The 21,641-nt window shown below is 37.8% G+C and overlaps 1 protein-coding gene across 1 annotated transcript; it reads right to left on the reverse strand.

Moving 5' to 3' along the window:
- Positions 1 to 470: 470 nt before the first annotated feature.
- On the reverse strand, positions 471 to 1,424 carry LOC100621264 (olfactory receptor 5K1-like). Its single transcript, XM_003358852.1, has one exon. The coding sequence runs from the start codon at positions 1,422 to 1,424 to the stop codon at positions 471 to 473; it is 954 nt and encodes a 317-aa protein (XP_003358900.1).
- Between the last annotated feature and the right edge of the window lie 20,217 nt (positions 1,425 to 21,641).

The following is a 21,641-nucleotide window of genomic DNA, read 5'->3' on the forward strand; positions in this document are numbered from 1 at the left end:
AACAATCTCTTGAATAACTTAAAAATCAGGATTAAATCAAAATATATAGTTTACTTCTGTCAGATGTTGTTGGTGAAGACGGGACCAATATTTGAGAATTTGGGACATGGGACAGTTTGTAAGATTACACCTTGGGATTCAGGAAATTTGCCAAAAACATAAAATGGAGGTGATCTTTTATGTAACGGTTCCTCGCATTTTCTAAATTTGTTCAACATTGCAATGTATTATACTCTGAAATGTAGTTATGAAATATAGCTAATTACACTCTGATGCAATTGTAACCACAAGGATAGTTACTTAGCTTACTGCTGATGAAACCTGGTAGCCTAGATTTTGGAATGTCATTTACATTTGGTTATTTGATTGACACACCATCAAGTTTTAGTAATTGAATGTTATATATGAGACCATTTTCCACCTTGTCAGTACTCTTGATTGTGAAAAAAGTTTAATCAGATTGAAATAAGTTACCCAAATGATGTAGTATTTGTTTCATATGAAAACTTCAAAAACTTTTTGGTAACATTTATTACTTCCTTATTTCTTAGGCTATAAATAAAAGGGTTTAATAAAGGAATCACAAGAGTATAAAAAATAGCAACAGGTATATCTTTGTCTCCTTCATTACCTGAATTTAGCCGAACATACATGAAGATAAGAGAACCATAGAATATGGAGACAGAGAGAAAGTGGGATGCACAAGTAGATAAGGCTTTGCCCCTGCCTTTGTTGTATTTCATTGTGAAAATAGTGAAAAGGATGAAAAGGTAAGAGATTACTACCAAGGTAATAGTGACGATTAAAACTAACCCAGCAAAGATAAATAACATCCACTGATTGATATAAGGGTCAACACAGGAGAGTCTGAATAATGGAAGAATATCACAAAAGAAGTGATTAATTTGATTAAACTTACAGAAAGTTAACCTAAAGAGAAAGCCAGTATGAATCATGGGATGCACAATTGCAACTATGTAGGCACCTGTGGTCATTTGAAGGCAGAGATTCTTTGACATCCTGGTGTGGTACTGCAGTGGGTTGCAGATGGCCACATAGCGATCATAGGACATGGCTGCCAGGAGGAAGCTGTCTGCAGTTTCAGCAAAGCAGAGAAAATAAAATTGTGCCATGCACTCATAGAGGGAAATGATTCTGTCCTTGGAAAAGAAGTTCTGTAGCATCTTGGGGGTGATGGCACTGGAACAACAGGAATCCATCAGAGCGAGGTTACCCAGAAAGATGTACATTGGTGTGTGAAGACGATGCTCTGTAAATATCAGTGCCACCAGACCAAGGTTTCCCACCATGGTGATCAGATAGATGGTAAGGAACACCAGAAACAGAATGGTCCTTAGGTCTGGGTGATTACTAAATCCTATGAGGATAAATTCATTTGTCCAGGAGTGGTTATCCTCAGTCATATCCACATTCTATGTTGAATTGACACTTGTTGAGAAGAAAGTTTTGAAATTAGTGTATGTATAATTTTCCTTTCAAATTTTTCTTTTTATGAGGAGCGGAATTCTTCTCTCAGCTTCTTCATTTACTCCGGATACAGGAACACATACCTATAGGGGAAGTTCATTTCTGTGTAATGTAAGCTTTTAAGATCTTGACTCAGAAAAACAGGATTCCCATAAAATATGTTGGGAATTCTAGGGAGGATGCTTAAAGTGGAAAAACTTGTTCTTGTGAATTTTAAAGAATATTATACATATTTATATTACCCATATTTGGTTCAGAATTCACAAATAATATGTTAGATGTTTTTCATTAGAGTATGTTAAATAGCAAATCGCTTTTCATGTGTGTAAATGTTTGTATAATATATATACATATGTATAAGTATGCATTTTTTTTTTTTTGTCTTTTGTCTTTTGTCTTTTTGTCTGTTGTTGTTGCTATTTCTTGGGCCGCTCCCGCGGCATATGGAGGTTCCCAGGCTAGGGGTTGAATCGGAACTGTAGCCACCGGCCTACACCAGAGCCACAGCAACGCGGGATCCGAGCCGCGTTTGCGACCTACACCACAGCTCACGGCAACGCCGGATCGTTAACCCACTGAGCAAGGGCAGGGACCGAACCCGCAACCTCATGGTTCCTAGTCGGATTCGTTAACCACTGCGCCACGACGGGAACTCCCAGTATGCATTTTTAATTGAGAAAAATTAATTTATATATATATTCTCAAGAGAGTGAATGTTTTAATAGCATAAGCAGATATGTTAATTTTATGTCTCAGGAATTGCATGAAAATCACTAAAAATAAAGTAATAACTGTGCATCCTTAAGGAAAATTACTGTGAAATACTAAGAAAATAAATACCCTTTGGACATAACTTCTTTGATTTATTTCCCCAGCGTTGTGTTAAATCCATTATTCTTTTTGAATGCTCTCCGATATCGAAGAATTTCCTTCTTTATATAAAGCATAGGTTTTTGCATAATGATACTTAACAATGTTTCTTGGTGTCCAGAATGCACCAATATCCATTTTTTAGTATCAAGAGGATCGTGTATATGCTTCACTGTCTAGAATCAATTCTGTATCCTCTAACATTGCTTTTTTCTATATGTGCATGCCCATTTTCTTTTTTATATTACTAGTATTTTGAAGTTTTCTCTGACCTATGCTTCTAACAACAGATGTAGAATGCTATAAGGAGTAAAGCCTGGTTAACTCCATACCTACCTCTTGTCAAGTGACCTGAGATGAGTGGATTTGCTTCCTTTATTCCACCAGTGATCTGTAATGGACTATGTGTCATCTACAAATTGACAATTATGAAAAGAGTTTACAGAGGAAATTATTCAAAATTGTTTAAAAAAAATCTGTACATCTTGCATCACAGGAATTACCTTACTTAATATTATACCATTTCATAAAACAATTATGTAAGATTTCCTGAAGCGTGTAAGAGCACATAAAAGGATAATAAATGTAATCCATGCTTTTATACTTTAGTTTTCTAACACTTTGAAATAGAAGACATCTTGCAAGTATTAATATTATTTGTGAGAATAAATTTTGTTTCCTTTTCAAAGTCTACATTCTTAGTGCTAATTAGTAATCTATGAAATATTTGATTGTCTAATGACATAAATTCTTTGGTCAAAATGGTTTATATCAATTACAAATTACAAGCTGGGACAAGGTTTATTTTTTGTTTTAATATATTAAACATAGGACACTTTCTTATTTAGCTAATATAAAAATAACTTTCTATATGCATGCCTGAATTATCTAACAGAATTATATTCTGTCCTTACCTGTATGAAGTTTGACCTTTGAATCAGAGTTTGGCATGAGTTGCAATAATTTTTTTTTTCATCCTTGTTTCCCATAGTCTTGTGTTTTTGAGTAGCCAGAATGATACATAAATTGTTGAAATCTAACAAGGAAAATGCTTAATAATTCAGAAAAATAAATACTAATTGATGTTAATATTAACAGTAAAGGTAAACTAGAATATTCCTCTTACCTAGATTTCACGGAGAGGTGTTTTGTAACATCGACTTTTCATTATGGTGTTAAGTCAATGAGAATTTCAGAATATAAGCCTTGGTCTCTAAGCATTTAGGATTAAAAGACTATATCTGGGAGACTAGTAACAGGTCAGTGCCAATAAATATTCTCCTGACAATGCAAACTTAAATTTTCCATCAAATGCTAAAGGGATTTTCCTATAATGACTTCACTGTATTTCTATGGAGAGATTTGGTAACTATGCCATACACAACCTGATGTTAATTAAAGATGACCTATGGGGAGCTCCTGTTGTAGCTCAGGGGGTTAAAAATTGACATGGTGTCTATGATGATGTGGGTTCAATCCCTGGCCTTAGTCATTGGGTTAAGTATCTGGCATTGCCTCAGGCTGCAGTGTAAGTGACAGAAGCAGGTGAGATCCAGTGTTTCTGTGGCTATGGCATAGGCTGATAGCCACAGCTCTGATATGACCCCTATGCAGGGAACTTCCATATGCTGCACATGTGGCCATACAAGGAAAAAAATAAAAGTGAACTGTGAAAAGATGAGATTAAGTAAAACATCCTCATTATAATTGCCGAGTCATCTTGCTGATTCTGATGAAAATGACCTCAATTTTACAACACTTTTCATTGTTTGTGTAAAATGTAAAGGGTGAAGAAGAGTCAGGTGGGTATTACCTCCTAGTGGAGGAATATGCTTATCAGATTAATATATCTCATGAACGATATTTGAATTTGGAAAGGATACTAAAAGATATAGAGGTTTCCAGGATGGTGGAATCCAGATTGGGAAGGGGTAAACATGTGCCTTCACCTTCTCCCACAAACACATCAAAAAAAGTCTCCATGTAATACAATTCACAGACCACATTTATCTACTGAATACAGGCAGAAGACCTTAAACCTCAAAAAATGGTGAGGAACGTGCCACATAACTGGGTAGAGAAAAGGAAAAAAGAGAGAGAGAGGAGGCGAGAAAGAGAAAAAGGAATCAGGAAAGGAATAACACCCCTGAGAGGGAGCTGATAAAGAGGAAAGGAACCCACACCCTGGAAAGCCTCCTTTTGAGCCACACTGAGGGGCCTCAAAGCCTCAGAAAAAAGCACAACAGCTGGACTGAGGAGGGCAAAGCAGAGCGAGAGCCACATAGACCACTGGTACCACCTTCCAGGACACCACAGCCTGTGACATTCAGCAGGGACTGGGTGCTGAAACACAGGCTCTCGAGGTCTGTTCTGGAGGGAGGACTAGGGTTGACTGCATGGAGTCAGACTTAGGAGCTAGGAATCCATGCACCAAGGGCTGGGGTGTGGAGCACCTCAGCTGAAGAAACCCAGAAGGAGGTCTTGGCCCACAGGAGCAGCAAGGCCTCATTGTTGGGGAGGTCAAGAGGTGGAGCAGCAGACCACCATAGAAACATCTTGATGCATGCATGGACTCTTGAAAGTTGTACCATTGAGCAGTGGGGCCCCTCTTGTGTGGGCTAGGGGTGACAGTGCTTCTTTCATGGGCTAAGCATGATGGGGCACTTGAGTGGTTGACAGGTGGTGGAGGCCAACTCCACAGGTGGTAATGGCCCACAACCACTAGGGGTCCATCAATAGGCAACACCAACCTCCCCAGTCTCCTCACTGGCCAGCACAGTGGATGGCATTGCAACTCAGTGTTGCTCCAAGGCCCCTGGAAATGAACATGCCCTGATGCTCTCCTGCCAAATGTTCCAGGGGCCACCATCTTCCTGAGGGTCACTGTCACATCCCAGGGCCCTGCAACTAGGAGAAGGCTGCACCACCTATTTAATGATAAAAGGATCATTTCAGGAAGAGGATATTAGACTCATCAATATATGTCCCTAATATAGGCACACCCAATTATATCCATTCAATATAAACATACCAAAAAGGAGAAATTTATGGGAATACAGTAATAGTAGGAGACTTTAACACCCCACTCACAACAATGTATGGATCTTCTACACAGAATATCAATTAGGCAACAGCAATCCTAAATGATCCAATAGAAAAATTAGACTTAACTGATCTTTTTAGGATGTTACATCCAAAAATCAGACTATACATTCATTTCAAGTGCACATGGAACATTCTCAAGGATTACCACACACTTGGCACAAAACTGACCTCAACAAATATGAGTATAGAAATTATATCAGTTATCGCCTCTGACTAAAATGGCATAGAACTAGAAATCAACAACCAGAAAAGAAATGAAAAAAAAAAGATGACTACATGGAGACTAAACAAGCTGTTACTACATATCCAATGGGTCAATGAGTAAATCAAAAGGAAGAATTAAAAAAAATACCTTGAGAGGAATGACAATGAAAACATAACCACTCAAAATTTTGGGGATGCTGCAAAAGCAGTTCTGAGAGGGAAGTGCATAGCAATACATGCCTTCCTCAGAAAAGGAGAAAAACCTCAAATCAACAATTTACCCTACCACCTGAAAGAAGTAATCAAAGAAGAAACAACAAAAGCTAAGGCCAGCAATGGAAAGGAGATCAAAAATTTCAGAGAGGAAATCAATAAAATTGACATTGAAAAAATAGAAAAAATCAATAAAACCAATAACTGATTTTTTTGAAAGAGGAAACAAAATTTTCGATCCTCTGGACTGACTCAACTAGAAGGGGGGAGAAAGAACTCAGATAAATGACATAAGAAATGAAGAAGGAGAAATATCAATGGACACTGGAGAAATATTTAAAAAAATGCCTAGGAGAATACTATGAACAATTATATGCCAACAACTTTGACCACCTGGAGAAATGGACAAGTTTTCAGAGACATACCGGAACTGAATCAAGAAAAAATAGATTGAATTATCAGTCCATTCAGTACAAATGAAATTAAATATGTAATAAAAACACTCCATTCAAACAGAATTCCAAGACCAGATAGCCTCACAGGAGAATTTTACCAAACATAGAAAAAGAACAGATATACCCATTTTTTTAAAGTTTTCCAAAAACTTGAAGAAGCAAAAGGAACACTTCCAAAATCATATTATGAAGTCACAATCAAACAGATGTCATAACCAGACAAAGATTACCAAAAAAGAAAATTATAGGCCCATACATAACATATGCAAATCAAACAAGACCCATACCACTTTAACCAGAGAGATTTCAAAAACCATATGATCATCTCAATAGATGGAGAAAAAATGTTTGACAAAATCCAATATCCAATCATGATAAAATTTCTTGCCATAGTTTGTATAGTGAGAAAATAACATCATAAAAGTAATTTATGACAAGCCCACAGACAATACAACACTCAATGGAGGAAAGCTGAAAGGCTTGCAGCTAAAATGTGGAACAAGGAAAGGATGCCCACTGTCACAACTTTTATTATTCCACATAGTATTAGAAATCCTAACCACAGCAATCAGAAAAAATAAATAAAAGGTATCCAAGTTGGAAGAGAGGAGGTAAAATTGTCACTCTATGCAGACATGATGATATCTAGAAAAGCTTAAGGACTCTGATGAAAACTATTCAAACTGATCAAAGAATCCAGACAAGTATCAGACTGCAAGATTAACATTCAGAAGTTGCAGTATGGAGATTCGTCAGAAAACTAAACATGGAACTACCATTTGATCCAGCAATCCCACTCCTGGGCATCTATCCAGAGAAAACCACGACTCGCAAAGACACATGTACTCCTGTGTTCATTGCTGCACTATTTACAATAGCCAAGACATGGAAACAACCTAAATGTCCAACGACAGAGGAGTGGATCAAGAAGATGGGGTACATATACACAATGGAATATTACTCAGCCATTAAAAAGAATGAAATACCAGCATTTTTTGCAACATGGATGGACCTAGAAACTATCATGCTAAGTGAAGACAGCCATACAATGAGACACCAACATCCAATGCTTTCACTGACATGTGGAATCTGAAATAAGGACAGACGGAATTTTTTGGAGAATAGATGCTGACTCACAGACATTGATAAACTCATGGTCTCCAGAGGAGACAGTTTGGCAGGTGGGTGGATGTGCCTGGGCTGTGGGATGTAAATCCTGTGAAATCAGATTGTTATGATTATTATACAACTACAGATGTGATAAATTCATTTGAGTAAAAAAATAACATTCAGAAATTGGTTGTATTTATGTATACTGACAAATGTTAGAGAAGGAATACAAAAATAGAAAAACCTTTTAACATTGCACCCTGAAAAAATAAATACCTAGGAATAAACCTGTCCAAGGACTTATATGCTTAGAGACAATAAAACTTTAATCAAGCGATTAAAGAGGAGTCAAGGAAATGGAAAGATATCCCATGCTCCTGGATCAGAAGAATTAATGTCATTAAAATGGGCATACTACACAAAGCAATCTACCAATTCAATGCAATCCTTTTCTAGTAACCCATGCCATTTCTCACAGAACTGGAACAAACCATCCAAAATTTTATATGGAATGATAAAAGACACAGAATTGCTAAACCAACACTCAGCAAACAAATGGGAGGAATAACTCTGCCAGACTTTAGACAACATTACAAAGCTACCGCAATCAAGACAGTGTGGTACTGGTACAACAATTGACATACAGACCAATGGAACAGAAGCCAGAACCCAGAAAGAAACTCAGACGCCTATGGTCAAGTAATCTTTGGAAAAAGAGGCAAGAATATAAAATGGGAGAAAGTCTCTTCAGCAAGTGGTGCTGGCAACACTGGACAGCTGCATGTACCATTAATGAAACTGGAGCACACTATCAGGACATGCACAAAAATAAACTCAAAATGGATAAAGACTTGAATGGAAGACAAGATGCCTTTAAAACACCTAGAAAGCAACATAGGTAAAGCACTCTCTGAACTCAACCATACAAGTATTTTCTCATGTCAGTCTCCCAAAGCAATAGAAATGAAAAGAAAACTAATCCAATGGTACTGAATTAAACTTAAAGGCTTTTGCACAGCAAAGGAAACCATAAAAAAAATTTAAAAAAAACCACTGAAGGGTAGAAAATAGTTTCATATGATGCAACGGACAGGGCTTAATCTCGAAAATATACAAACAATTCATACAATACAATGGCAAATAAATAAATAAATGAATAACTAAATTTAAAATTGGCAGAGGACCTGAATAGACATTTTTCAAAAGAAGACAACAGATGAGCAACAGGCACAAGAAAAAAGTTCAACATCACTAATTATTAGAGAAATGCAAATCAAAACTACAGTGAGGGACCTCATCACAACTGTCAGAATGGCCATCATTAACAAGTCTACAAATAATGAATGTGAGAGAGGGTGTGGATAAGAGGCAACCCCCCTAAACTGTTGTTGGGAAAGAAAATTCTTACACCCACTATGGACAATAGTATGTGGGTATCTCAGAAGTGTAAATATAGAACTACCATGTGATCTAGCATTCCACTCCTGGGCATATATCCAGACAAAATTTTCGTTGAAAAAGATATGTGAATCCCTATGTTCATTGCAGCACTATTCACAGTAGCCCAGATATGGAACCAACCTAGATGTCCAACAACAGATGAATGGTAAGAAGACGTAGTACATATACACACTGGAATACTACACAGCCATGATAAGAACAAAATAATGCCATTTGTGGTTACATGGATGGGACTAGAGATTCTCATACTAAGGGAAGCAAGTCTGAAAGAGAAAGACAAATACCATGTTATATCACTTGTATCTGGAATATAATATACGGCACAACATGAACCCATATACAGAAAGGAAGCAAACTCATGGACATGGAGAAAAGACTTGTGGTTGCCGATGTGGAGGAGGAGGGAGAGGGATGGACTGGGAGTTTGGGGTGGTTGGTGTAAACGATTGCATTTTGAGTTTGGTGTGGTAGGTGTAAATGATTTCATTTTGAGTCAATAAACAATGAGATCCACCTGTATAGCACAGAGAACTATATGTAATTACTCCCAATGGAACATGATGTAGGACAATGTGAAAAAATGCATATATGTGTATTAGTGAGTCACTTTGCTTTACAGCAGAAATTGACAGAATATTGTAAATCAATTATAATTTAAAAATTAAAATTTATAAAATATTCAGCCAGGATATCAACTTCTTCACTCGAGTTGAATTTGGGACCATGTTCTACAAAACCATCTTTGGAAACTTGGTATTATCATTTAGCCCCACATATGAATTATTGAGACTGTTCTTACTTTTAAGTCTATACCAGGTGCCTTTGTTCTTATCATCCTGATTTCCCCAATTTATTGTAGTAATTACCCTCCAACATGGTTTATTTATTTCTCAGGACCTCTGTATTGTCACTCCCTCCCACAATGATGATTTGCTTAAGAGGGAAGACATGTCTCTGTTATTTTCATTCCTGTATTTCCAGCACTTGAATAATATGAAGCACTTTGTAGTGCTCAACAAACACTTGTCCAATGAATGAAAAAAGATTATACTCTCTTGCTCAAGTATTTGACATGATCCAAGATTTGTTTTCAAACAGTTTTTCCTTATTTTGTCATTCCAGATGCTGCACAGTCTGTATCTTACCTCTCCTGCTACTTTCTGCCTCTCCCCTCAGGGCACATGGCCATATGCATCCCTTCCCTGCTCCTTTGAGGACCTGCTTCATCAATTGGTTCATGTTTCTTCATCTCCCTGTCTTTCAGTGAGTCCTGCTTATCTTTGATCTCCAACCATATCTTCCTGAGGACTTTCTTAGGTCCTTTAAATGAAGTCAATTTTCCTTTTCCTGATCTCCATGATAATTACCTGCTTTTATAATGCTTTTACCAGTCTATCAAATGTCAATTGTGTATGTCTTGATTGTAAAAGACTTAGCTTAATACCCTTAAGTCAGCAATCATGTTATACATCTTTTGGGCTTCTGAAAACAGACTGAGCTCGATTCTTTCTACAGGCTGCATTGATTTTCAAAATATTTCCATTCTGTGGAACCTTAATCAAGTGTTTACAATATACAGGGGGTTGTGAGAGACAATGTATAAAATGCAGACAGGATATGGAGTTCTTAGGTTTTAGAAATGTCCCCTGACATGAAGCTCTTGATCTAGTATGGAGAAAGTCACTTGTATTGCTAGCTCACAGGCAATTCAGGCTCTGATGTAAAAAAAAGGTATACATATATTGTATGAGAATATGGCAAAGGAAGTCAATAAAGATGTGGAGGAAAAAAAGGAAAGTTTTCTCCTTGAAAGTATTATTTCAGGTGAACCTTTCAGGATTAGGAGGATTATAATATGTGAAGCACATGAGGAAAAGAAGGGACAGAGTGCAAGCTTGTGATAAAATCCTGGAAGCTTGAAATAGTGAGACCGAATTAAAAAGTGGGTAGTAAATTAGGTTAGGTGAAGTTTACTCATATATGATGTAAGAAAAACTTGGAGGTAATACAGAGCGATTGTCAAACTGCTTGTAAATTGTGCTATTTGATTCCTTTCCTGCCAACTCACTGGACCTTCGTTCAATAAGATCATAAGTAATGAAAAAGTCCAACACCCAAGTTTATCTAATCATCTTAAAACCTCCAGCTGGAGGGTTTTATGTGATTGAAAATCTTCACCTCTGGTTCTGGCGTAATAGTCACTGCTTCTGTCTTTCTGAACTGTTCCTTCTCAGACTTTTCTGCTGCGTTGTGTTTCTCTCTTTGCCTTAAAATCCTTGTGTTCCCCTAGGTTCTGTGCTTGACCACCCTCCCCTTTGACTCTAGAGTTTCGCCCAGATTATCCTATCTACTTAGATATTTCAACTATATTCCATCTTCTGGTGTCTTCACTAAATGAGAGTTCCAGACCACTTCTGGTAAATATTCATCAGGAAAATCACTGGGAGCATGTTTTAAAGATGTATATTTTTACGCAGGAATAGTTAAACGTACCACTATGCCAAAATGTTATATATATTATAAAATATGGGAGTAAAAATTAAGAATGTCTTAATAACGAAATAGACAGACAGTGTCTGTCTATGACATCCCCCCTGTAGCTGCAGAACATGCCCGGCTCTGGAATCAGAGATAACTATGTTTGTTTGACCCCATGCCCTGTAGACCACACAAGAAACACCCCATCCTCCTTAACCCACCCAGAGGGTGCTACACAGGCTGCTCCTGGTTACAAGGTCTGGGAAATGACAGTGATGAGTCAAGTGTGGGCACTGACCCTAGTATTTGGTAGAGACAGCAGCAGGGCAGGTGTGTTCCCAGGTCAGTGAGAGCAGCAATGTGTGGTACTCAGTCCCAGTGCCCTCTTTTTTGCTGACCACTGAGGTGACTGGGTCTGCAGGTGGAGACTGATTAGAGACCTCTGGTTGTTGGGGGCCAGGACTCCCACCCCCCTTTTTCTGAGATGATTGCTGTGGTTTGTCCCCATCACCTATAAATCGCACAAGAGGTGCCATGTTGCACTTAGCTCCCTGCTGCCTTTGCCCATACAAGAGCTGCCTGTCCACCCATAGCTGACACAAGAGGTGCCTGGCTCCCATTGCCCAAGCAAGTGGTCTCTCACCACCCATAGCCTTCGGTAGAGGAACCCTTGCCTTTGAGAGCCTGCTCATGTGCAAGGAAAGATTCCTGTGGTGGTCCACTCCTCCTCCTCTCACCCTCCCCAGCAATGGCACCTTGCTCCACTTGCAGGCCGAGATCTCCTCAGTTCCCTAGGCTGTGTCATTCTGCTCCCCAGCCTGTGATGCACAGCTCCCTAGCCCTTCAGGCTGCCTCTACATAGCCAAGCCTAGTCCTCTCCCCAGAACTTACCTTTGGAGCCTGTGTCTTAGCACCCAGCTCCCACGCAAGCATCTCAGGATGTGGTGTCCAGGGAAGTGGAGCAGATGATATGTGTGGCTCTCACTGTGCTTTGTCCTCCTCAGTCCAGCTACTGCACTTTTCTCAGAGACATTAAAGTACCTTTGCTGATATTCTGGTTGGTTAGGTGGCCTCCCAGGGTGTGTGTTCCTTTTCTCTTTCACAGCTCCCTCTCAGGAGTGCTAGTTCCATCCTCATTCCCTTTCTCTCTCTGTCCCTCTCTTTTTTCATTTGTTCTCCCCAGTTATGTGGAGAGTTTCTCTCCCTCTTTGGAGGTTTAAGTTCTTCTGCCAGCATTCAGTAAATATTCTGTGCAAATTGTTCTACCTGCAGAAGTGTTTCTTGATGTGCTTATGAGAGAAGGTGAATGTCATGTCTTACTCCTCTGCCATCTTGATCTTTCTCCCCCAGTTTTCATTTCTTGATTTGGTGTTTTGCTAAAAAAAACCCAATCCTTTCCTTGTCAAGAAGAACTGCTTCTCTGTGTATTTGGTGTTGATTCCTACATTTTTAATTATCATCAAATATATGTTGATACAAGATGTAGAGAGGGATCTAACCTGTTATCTAAATGACAACCTGGTTTTTCCAACACCATTATTTCCCTATTGACTTAAAGTTACACCTTTATCATGTTTTGAAACTTTATACGTCTTTGGGTTTGTTTCTGCATTTCTATTGTGTTCCATACATCTCATATATTTTCACCATCTATCTACAATCTTGCTTTGTTTTCATTCAAACTATAACAATGTTTTATAGTATGTGGCAAGCATTTATTTTTCCAGATGATCCTTGGGATAATTTTGTGTAATTAGGAAAAATGTGAGAGTTAAGGAATTTTGTTGAGGATTTTTGCATCTCTGTTCATGAGGGTTAATGGCCTGCAAATTTCTTTCTTTGTAGTATCCTTGTCTGGTTTTGGGATCAGGGTAATAGCTGCCTCATCGGATGAGCTAGGGATTGTTCCTTCCTCTGAAATGTATTGGAAGAGTATTAACTCTTCTCTGAATGGTTGATAGAATTTGCCTGTGAAGCCATCAAGTCCTGGGATTTTGTTTTTTGGAAGTATTTTTTTTTCTTTATCATTTTTTAAGCCTATACATGGGGTATATGGAATTTCCCAGGCTGGAAGTCAAATCAGAGCTCAAACTACTTGCCTAGGTCACAGCCAGTGCAATGCCAGATCTGAGTCCCATCTGTGATCTGTGCTGCAGCTTGAAGAAATGCTGGATCCATAACCCACTGAGTTATGAGGCCAGGGATTGAACCCACATCCTTGTGGATACTAATTGGGTTCTCAACACACTAAGCCATAACAGGAACTCTTGAAGTTTTAAACTCTCTGTTTGAATTTCAGTGCTTGTGACTGGTGTGTTCATATTTTCTATTTCTCCCTGGTTCAGTCTTGGAAGGTTGTACCTTTGTAAGATTCTGTCTATTTTTCCTAGCTTGTCCATTTTTTTGACATATAGTTGCTTATAGTAGTCTCCTATGATCCTTTGTGTTTCTGCAGTACCAGTTGTGTCTTCTTTTCCTCTTCTGATTGTATTGATTTGAACCCTCTCCTTTTTTTCTCTTGAGAAGTCTGGCTAAAGTTTTATCAATTTTATTTATCTCTTTGAAGATCCAACTTTTGGTTTTACTGATCTTTATTGTTTTTTGTCTCTATTTTATTTATTTCTGATCTACTTCTTGTTATTTCTCTCCTTCTAATTTTGGGCTCTGTTTTTCCCTCTCTGGAGGTTTTAGGTGTAGGGATAGGTTGTTCATTTGAGATTTTTCTAGTTTCCTGAGATAAGATTGTTTTGGTATAAATTTCTCTCTCAGAACTGTGTTTGCTATTCCCCATAGGTTTTGGATTGTTGTATTTTCGTTGCCATTCATCTCTAAGTATGTTTTGATTTCTTCAGTGATTCATTGGTTGTTTAGTAACCTATTGCTGTTTAGCTCCTGGGAGTTTTTTTTTTTTTTATTGTAGCTTATTTCTAGTCTCAGAGAACACTAAAATAATTTCAATTTTTAAAAATTTCACAAGGCTTGATCTATGGCCCAACTTGTGATCTATCCTGGAGAATGTTCCTTATGCAGTTACGAAGAATGTATATTCTGCTACTTTGGGATGGAAGGTTCTATAAATATCAGTTAAGTCTATCTGGTATAGGATGTCATTTAAGGCCTGTGTTTCCTCGTTGATTTTTTTGTCTGATGATCTATCTACTGATGTAAGTTGGGTGCTAATAACCCCCAATATTCTTGTATTATTGTCATTTTTTTCCTTTTATGAATGTTAGCATTTGTCTTATTTATATATCAGGGCTTTTATGTTGTGCGCATATATATTTACAGTTGTTAAATCTTCTTGGATTGATCCTTTGTCCTTCTTTGTCTCTTGTGACCTTTTTTTTTTTTTTCTTTTTTTTTTTTGTCTTTTGTCCTTTCAGGGCTGCATCCCTGGCACATGGAGGTTGCCAGGCTAGGGATCTCATTGGAGCTGTAGCTGCTGGCCTACACCAGGGACACAGCAATGCCAGATCCGAGCCGCATCTGTGACCTACACCATAGATCATGGCAATGCTGGACCCTTAACCTACTGAGTGAGGCCAGGGATCAAACCCGCAACCTCATGGTTCCTAGTTGGATTCTTTCTGCTGTGCCATGACGGGAAATCCTATTGTGATCTTCTTTATTTTAAAGTCAGTTTTGTCTGATATGAGTATTGGTACTCCAGCTTTCCTTTGATTTCCATTTGCATGGAATGAATTTTTGTCAGTTTTATTAGTATGTGTTTGCATGTGTTTCTCCTTGCGTCTATCCTTTGTGTGATTCTCGGTGCTTCCTCAACTTTAATGAGTGCTTCTATTCCCACATTAAGGATGTTTTCAGCTATAATCTCTTCACATGTTTTCTCTGGCCCTTTCTGTCTCTCTCTTTTCTCCTTCTGGAACCCTGTGATGTGAATGTTGATATGTTTAATTGTCCCAGAGGTGTCTTAGACTCGCCTCAGTTCTTTTCATTATTTTTCTCTATTCTTTTCTGTGGCAGTGATTTCCACTACTTTGTCTTCCAAGTCACTCACTCATTCTTCTGCTTTCCACTGCACTTGCATTCATTCCTTGTAGTGTATTTTTCATTTCAGGTATTAAACTATTCATATGAGTTTGCTTATTCTGTAAATCTTCCAGATCTTTGTTAAACGTTTCTTGTAACTTCTTGATCTGTGTCTCCATTCTTTTTCTGATATCTAGGTTCATCTGTACTATCATCACTTTGAATACTTTTTCCGGTGATTACCTGTTGGTTCTTCATTTAGTATTTTTGTGTGTTTGTGTCTTATTCTTTTGTCAGAAAGCCATTTCTTTGTCACTTCATATTGTCTAATTCTGTGTTTCTGTGGTACCCTTGATAGCAGGTATATAGATGTAGCAGGTGGTACCCATTCCTGGGGTTGTCAGGGGTGGTAGAGGTGCACATGTACCCATAGCACACAGTGAGAGCAGCGTTATTATGGTATTTTTGCTGGTGCTTGGTGGCTTCTAGGGATGGGTTCCATGATGGGGTGGCAGTGGTTCATAGTTCCTGAGACTGTTCTTATAGCCGAGGCATCAGCAGCCTCTGAAACCCCTCCCACTACCAGGCAGATCTCAGGACCATTTCCTACAGCTATCAGTGTCAGCATTTGCTCCTACAGTCCTGTGCTTTTCAGGTCAGGCCCTTGGGCCCTCTCTCTGCGTCTACAGGAGCAGACACCATTCCTGTGGTCACTCTTTTTGTTTTTCCACTCTAGGCAGCACTCTCTGAAGCTTTAGGGGTAGGAATTCTTTCTAGCTCTTGCTAAATGCTCTCCCATTAGATATATATATGGGTGCCATTCCCATGGTCCTTCCCCCTGCCAGGGCATTTGTGGGAAAAGTCTCTGTAGCCATGGAAGCTTGTGCTGTTCCTGCAATCACTCTGCCCACCACCAGGGATTAAGACATTGAAAAAGCTTTTAGTGTATATATTCATTTGGTATGCAATTGAAAGTCAACTTCTTATTCGCATAATCTGGATTGACCACAGAAAAGCATGTTGTAGCTTAAGGACATAGGTAGGATAACAATCAAGTTGCTAGCTCTTGCTTTTATGTCATGATCACTGATTGCAGTCCTAGAGACCAACCTGTGTGGACTGGAGGAGGGCAGGAACTCCAAGTGAAGCATTCTCAAGGAAAACCTGTAAGTGGCAGATCACTTGATATGTAGAAAATTTTGTGTTTGAATTAGTAACAGAAAAAAAGAAAGAAAACAAATCAATGTGATTATTAACCACAAAATAGACAAATTTTCCATAAAAATGCATTATTATCCTAGTAATCTGCCTTTGCTGTGAATAATATTTATGTAGGCATAATAATGGTATCTGTGAATATTGATAAAATTGTATTACGGCATATTTAAATTTGAAAGAATGTGAAAGATTAGGTGTGAAAAATATTTCAGGTTATGAATTCAGTAAATTTTAAAATGGAAGTTATCAAATGGCAACATAATCCTATGATTTGCAATTACAGACACAGATAACAAAAGAAAAAGATCAAATAGTTCAAAGGAGTTATGGGGATCAATATTTATTCATTATAAACTCTGAGATCTGCTGGGGATAGAGTGATCTTGAGTACATATATGAGATGTTGATGAACACATACTTTGAAAAGTGAATTAAGAGGAATAATTGGCATTTCTGCCATAGCACAGTGGTTTCAAAATCTGACTTCAGTATCTCAGGTTGCTGTGGAGGTGTGGATTTGATTTCTTATGTGTGTTAAAGAATTCAGCATTGCTGCAATTGTAGCTTGGATTAAATCCCTGGCCCAGGAACTTCCATATGTCTCTCAGGTGTGGCCTGAAAAAATAAAGCAAGGATTAGTTGTATGTTTGTTTTATATATCTCAGTTAAAAATTTACCTTAGAATAACAAATAATTGAGTTGTATTGAGCTGTTTATGTATTTTGGAAGTTAAGCCTCATTTACAGATATTTTCTCCAAGTCCTTAGGTTGTCTTTTCATTATTATTATTATTTTTATTATTATTATTATTATTATTATCATCATCTTGCATTTTTAGGGCTGCACCATGGCACATGGAAGTTCCCAGGCCGAAGAGTCGAAGTGTAGCTTTTGCTGCTGGCCTACTTCACAGCCATAGCATTGCCAGATCTGAGCCCCTTCTGTGTCCTACACCCCAGCTCTAGGCAAAGCCAGATCCTTAATCCACTGAGTGCGGCCAGGGATCAAACATGCATCTTCATGGATACTAGTTGGTTTTGTTACCACTGAGCCACAATGGGAACTCCTGTCTTTACATTTTTATTTCATGGTTTCCTTTGCTTATAGTTTGCCAAAACATACACATTTGGCTAGGTCCCATTTGTTTAATTTTGCTTTTCTTTCTTTTGTCTTGGGAGACTGACCAAAGAAAACATTGATACAATTGTTTTGCTTTTGTTCTCTTCTAGGACTTTTATGGTGTTATGTCTTAATGTTTAAGTACTTAAGCCATTTTTATTTTATTTTTTGTATAGTAGGAGGGTATGTTCTCAATTCATTACCTGCGGCTGGCCAGCTTTATCAACACCATTTTTTGAAGGGACTGTCTTTTTCCCATTTTATACTCTCACGTCCTTTGCTGATTAATTGACTATAGGTTTGTTGGTTATTTCTAGGCTCTCTGTTCTGTTCCATCAATCCATTGATCCATATGGCTGTTTTTGTGCCAATTCCACATGATTTTGTTTACCGTATCTTTGTAGTATTATTTGAAGACTGAGAGGCTTATGCCCCCTGCTTTGTTCTTTTTATCAGGATAGGTTTGGAAATTCTGGGTCTTTTGTTGTTCCATACACATTTTAGAACTGTTTGTTCTATTTCTGTCAATTTCCAGTACTTTGATAGGTATTGCATTAAAATTGTAGATTTCCCTGGGTAGTATGGCCATTTTACCAATATTAGTTTTTCCAATCCAAGAGCATAATATATATTTCCATTTATTTGAATGATCCTTGGTTTCCTTGAAGAATATTTCATGGTTCTCAGTGTACAGATCTTTCATTTCCTTGGTGAGGCTTATTCCTACGTATACTTTCCATGCAGTTTTAAAAGTGATTTTTAAAAATGTTCTCTTTCTGATATCTCATTGTTAATATAAAGAAATACAACAGATTTCTCTATATTAGTTTTGTATCTTGTTACTTTGCTTAATTCATGTATAACTTCTACTAGTTTTTGTGTGGCATCATTAGGGTTTTCTAGAGTGCCATGTGATCTGCATGCAATCAGCATTTTATGCCTTTCCTTCTAATTTGGACAATATTCATTTTTTTTTTTTGGTCAGATTTCTGTGACTAGGACTTCTAATACAATGTAGAATAAAAGTGGTGAATGTGGACCTCCTTTTCTTGTTCATGAATTTAACAGGAAGACTTTCAGCTTTTCACTGTTGCATATCATTTTGGTTGTGGGTTTGTTATAAGTGGCTTTTGTTATGTTGGCGTATGTACTTTCTATGGTTACTTTTGAGGGTTTTTTTTGTAGTTGTTACCATGAATATATGTTGAATTTTATCCTATACATTTTCAATATTTCTTGATATAATAATGTGTTTTTTGACTTTTATTTTGTTATTAATGTGGTGTATCACATTGATTGATTTGCATATGTTGAATCATTTATGTGACCCTGCAATGAATCCAAATTGGTCATGGGGTACGATCCTTTTTATATATTGTTGTTTTTGGTTTGTATATATTTTGTTAGGGATTTTTGCATGTGTATTTATCAAATATATTGACCTATAATTTTCTTTTTTCGTGATGTCTTTGGTTTTACCACCAGTGTGAGAGTGGCTTCATAAAATGACTTTGTGAGTGTTCCTTCTCTTCAGTATATTGCAATAGTTTGAGAAGGATAGGTATAGGTTTTAATATGCATGTGTGCTAGAATTCCCCAGGGAAGCCAGCCGATAGCATGGACTTTTTTTTCATTTTGCTGGGCATTTTTGTATATTACAGTTTCTTTTATTTTATTTTATTTTATTTTATTTTTATTTTATTTTATTTTTTTTTTTATTTTCCCAGTGTACAGCAAGGGGGTCAGGTTATCCTTAGATGTATACATTGCAGTTACAGTTTTTTCCCCCACCCTTTCTTCTGTTGAGACATGAGTATCTAGACATAGTTCTCAATGCTATTCAGCAGGATCTCATTGTAAATCTATTCTAGGTTGTGTCTGATAAGCCCAAGCTCCCGATCTGATCCCTCCCACTCCCTCCCCCTCCCGCCAGGCAGCCACAAGTCTCTTCTCCAAGTCCATGATTTTCTTTTCTGAGGAGATGTTCATTTGTGCTGGATATTAGATTCCAGTTATAAGTGATATCATATGGTATTTGTCTTTGTCTTTCTGGCTCATTTCACTCAGGATGAGAGTCTCTAGTTCCATCCATGTTGCTGCAAATGGCATTATGTCATCCTTTTTTATGGCTGAGTAGTATTCCATTGTGTATATATACAACATCTTCCGAATCCAATCCTCTGTCGATGGACATTTGGATTGTTTCCATGTCCTGGCTATTGTGAATAGTGCTGCAATGAACATGCGGGTGCATGTGTCTCTTTTAAGTAGAGCTTTGTCCGGATAGATGCCCAAGAGTGGGATTGCAGGGTCATATGGAAGTTCTATGTATAGATTTCTAAGGTATCTCCAAACTGTTCTCCATAGTGGCTGTACCAGTTGACATTCCCACCAGCAGTGCAGGAGGGTTCCCTTTTCTCCACAGCCCCTCCAGCACTTGTTATTTGTGGATTTCTTAATGATGGCCATTCTGACTGGTGTGAGGTGGTATCTCATGGTAGTTTGGATTTGCATTTCACTTATAATCAGCGATGTTGAGCATTTTTTCATGTGTTTGTTGGCCATCTGTATATCTTCTTTGGAGAAATGTCTATTCAGGTCTTTTGCCCATTTTTCCATTGATTGATCGGTTTTTTTGCTGTTGAGTTGTATAAGTTGCTTATATATTCTAGAGATTAAGCCCTTGTCAGTTGCATCATTTGAAACTATTTTCTCCCATTCTGTAAGTTGTCTTTTTGTTTTCTTTTGGGTTTCCTTTGCTGTGCAAAAGCTTGTCAGTTTGATGAGGTCCCATGGGTTTATTTTTGCTCTAATTTCTATTGCTTTGGGGGACTGACCTGGGAAAGTATTCATGATGTTGATGTCGGAGAGTGTTTTGCGTATGTTTTCTTCTAGGAGTTTGATGGTGTCCTGTCGTATATTTAAGTCTTTCAGCCATTTGGAGTTTATTTTTGTGCATGGTGTGAGGGTGTGTTCTAGTTTCATTGCTTTGCATGCAGCTGCCCAGGTTTCCCAGCAATGCTTGCTGAATAGACTTTCTTTTTCCCATTTTATGTTCTTGCCTCCCTTGTCAAAGATTAATTGACCATAGGTGTCAGGGTTAATTTCCGGATTCTCTATTCTGTTCCATTGGTCTGTCTGTCTGTTTTGATACCAGTACCACACTGTTTTGATGACTGTGGCTTTGTAGTATTTCTTGAAGTCTGGGAGAGTTATGCCTCCTGCTTGGTTTTTGTTTCTCAGGATTGCTTTGGTGATGCTGGGTCTTTTGTTGTTCCATATAAATGTTTGGATTGTTTGTTGTAGTTCTCTGAAAAATGTCATGGGTAATTTGATAGAGATTGCATTGAATCTGTAGATTCCTTTGGGTAGGATGGCCATTTTCACAATATTGATTTTTCCAATCCAGGAACATGGAATATCTTTCCATTTCTTTACATCTTCTTTGATTTCTTTGATTAAAGTTTTATAGTTCTCGGCATATAGGTCCTTTACCTCTTTGGTCAGGTGTATTCTGAGGTATTTGATTTTGTGAGGTAGAATTTTAAAAGGTATCATAGTTTTGTATTCCTTTTCTAATGTTTCATTGCTGGTATACAGAAATGCAACTGACTTCTGAATGTTAATCTTATATCCTGCTACTTTGCTGTATTTATTAATCAGTTCAAGGAGTTTTGGGGTTGAGTCCTTAGGGTTTTCTAGGTATAGAATCATGTCATCTGTATACAGTGACAGTTTGATCTCTTCTCTTCCTATATGGATGCCTTTTATTTCTTTGGTTTGTCTAATTGCTGTGGCTAAGACTTCCAAAACGATGTTGAAGAGCAGTGGTGAGAGTGGGCATCCCTGTCTTCTTCCAGATTTGAGTGAGAAGGCTTTCAGTTTTTCCCCATTGAGGATTATATTTGCTGTGGGTTTATCATAAATGGC

The sequence above is a fragment of the Sus scrofa genome, unplaced genomic scaffold (genome assembly GCF_000003025.6).
Source record: "Sus scrofa isolate TJ Tabasco breed Duroc unplaced genomic scaffold, Sscrofa11.1 Contig133, whole genome shotgun sequence".
Classification (NCBI taxonomy): domain Eukaryota; kingdom Metazoa; phylum Chordata; class Mammalia; order Artiodactyla; family Suidae; genus Sus; species Sus scrofa.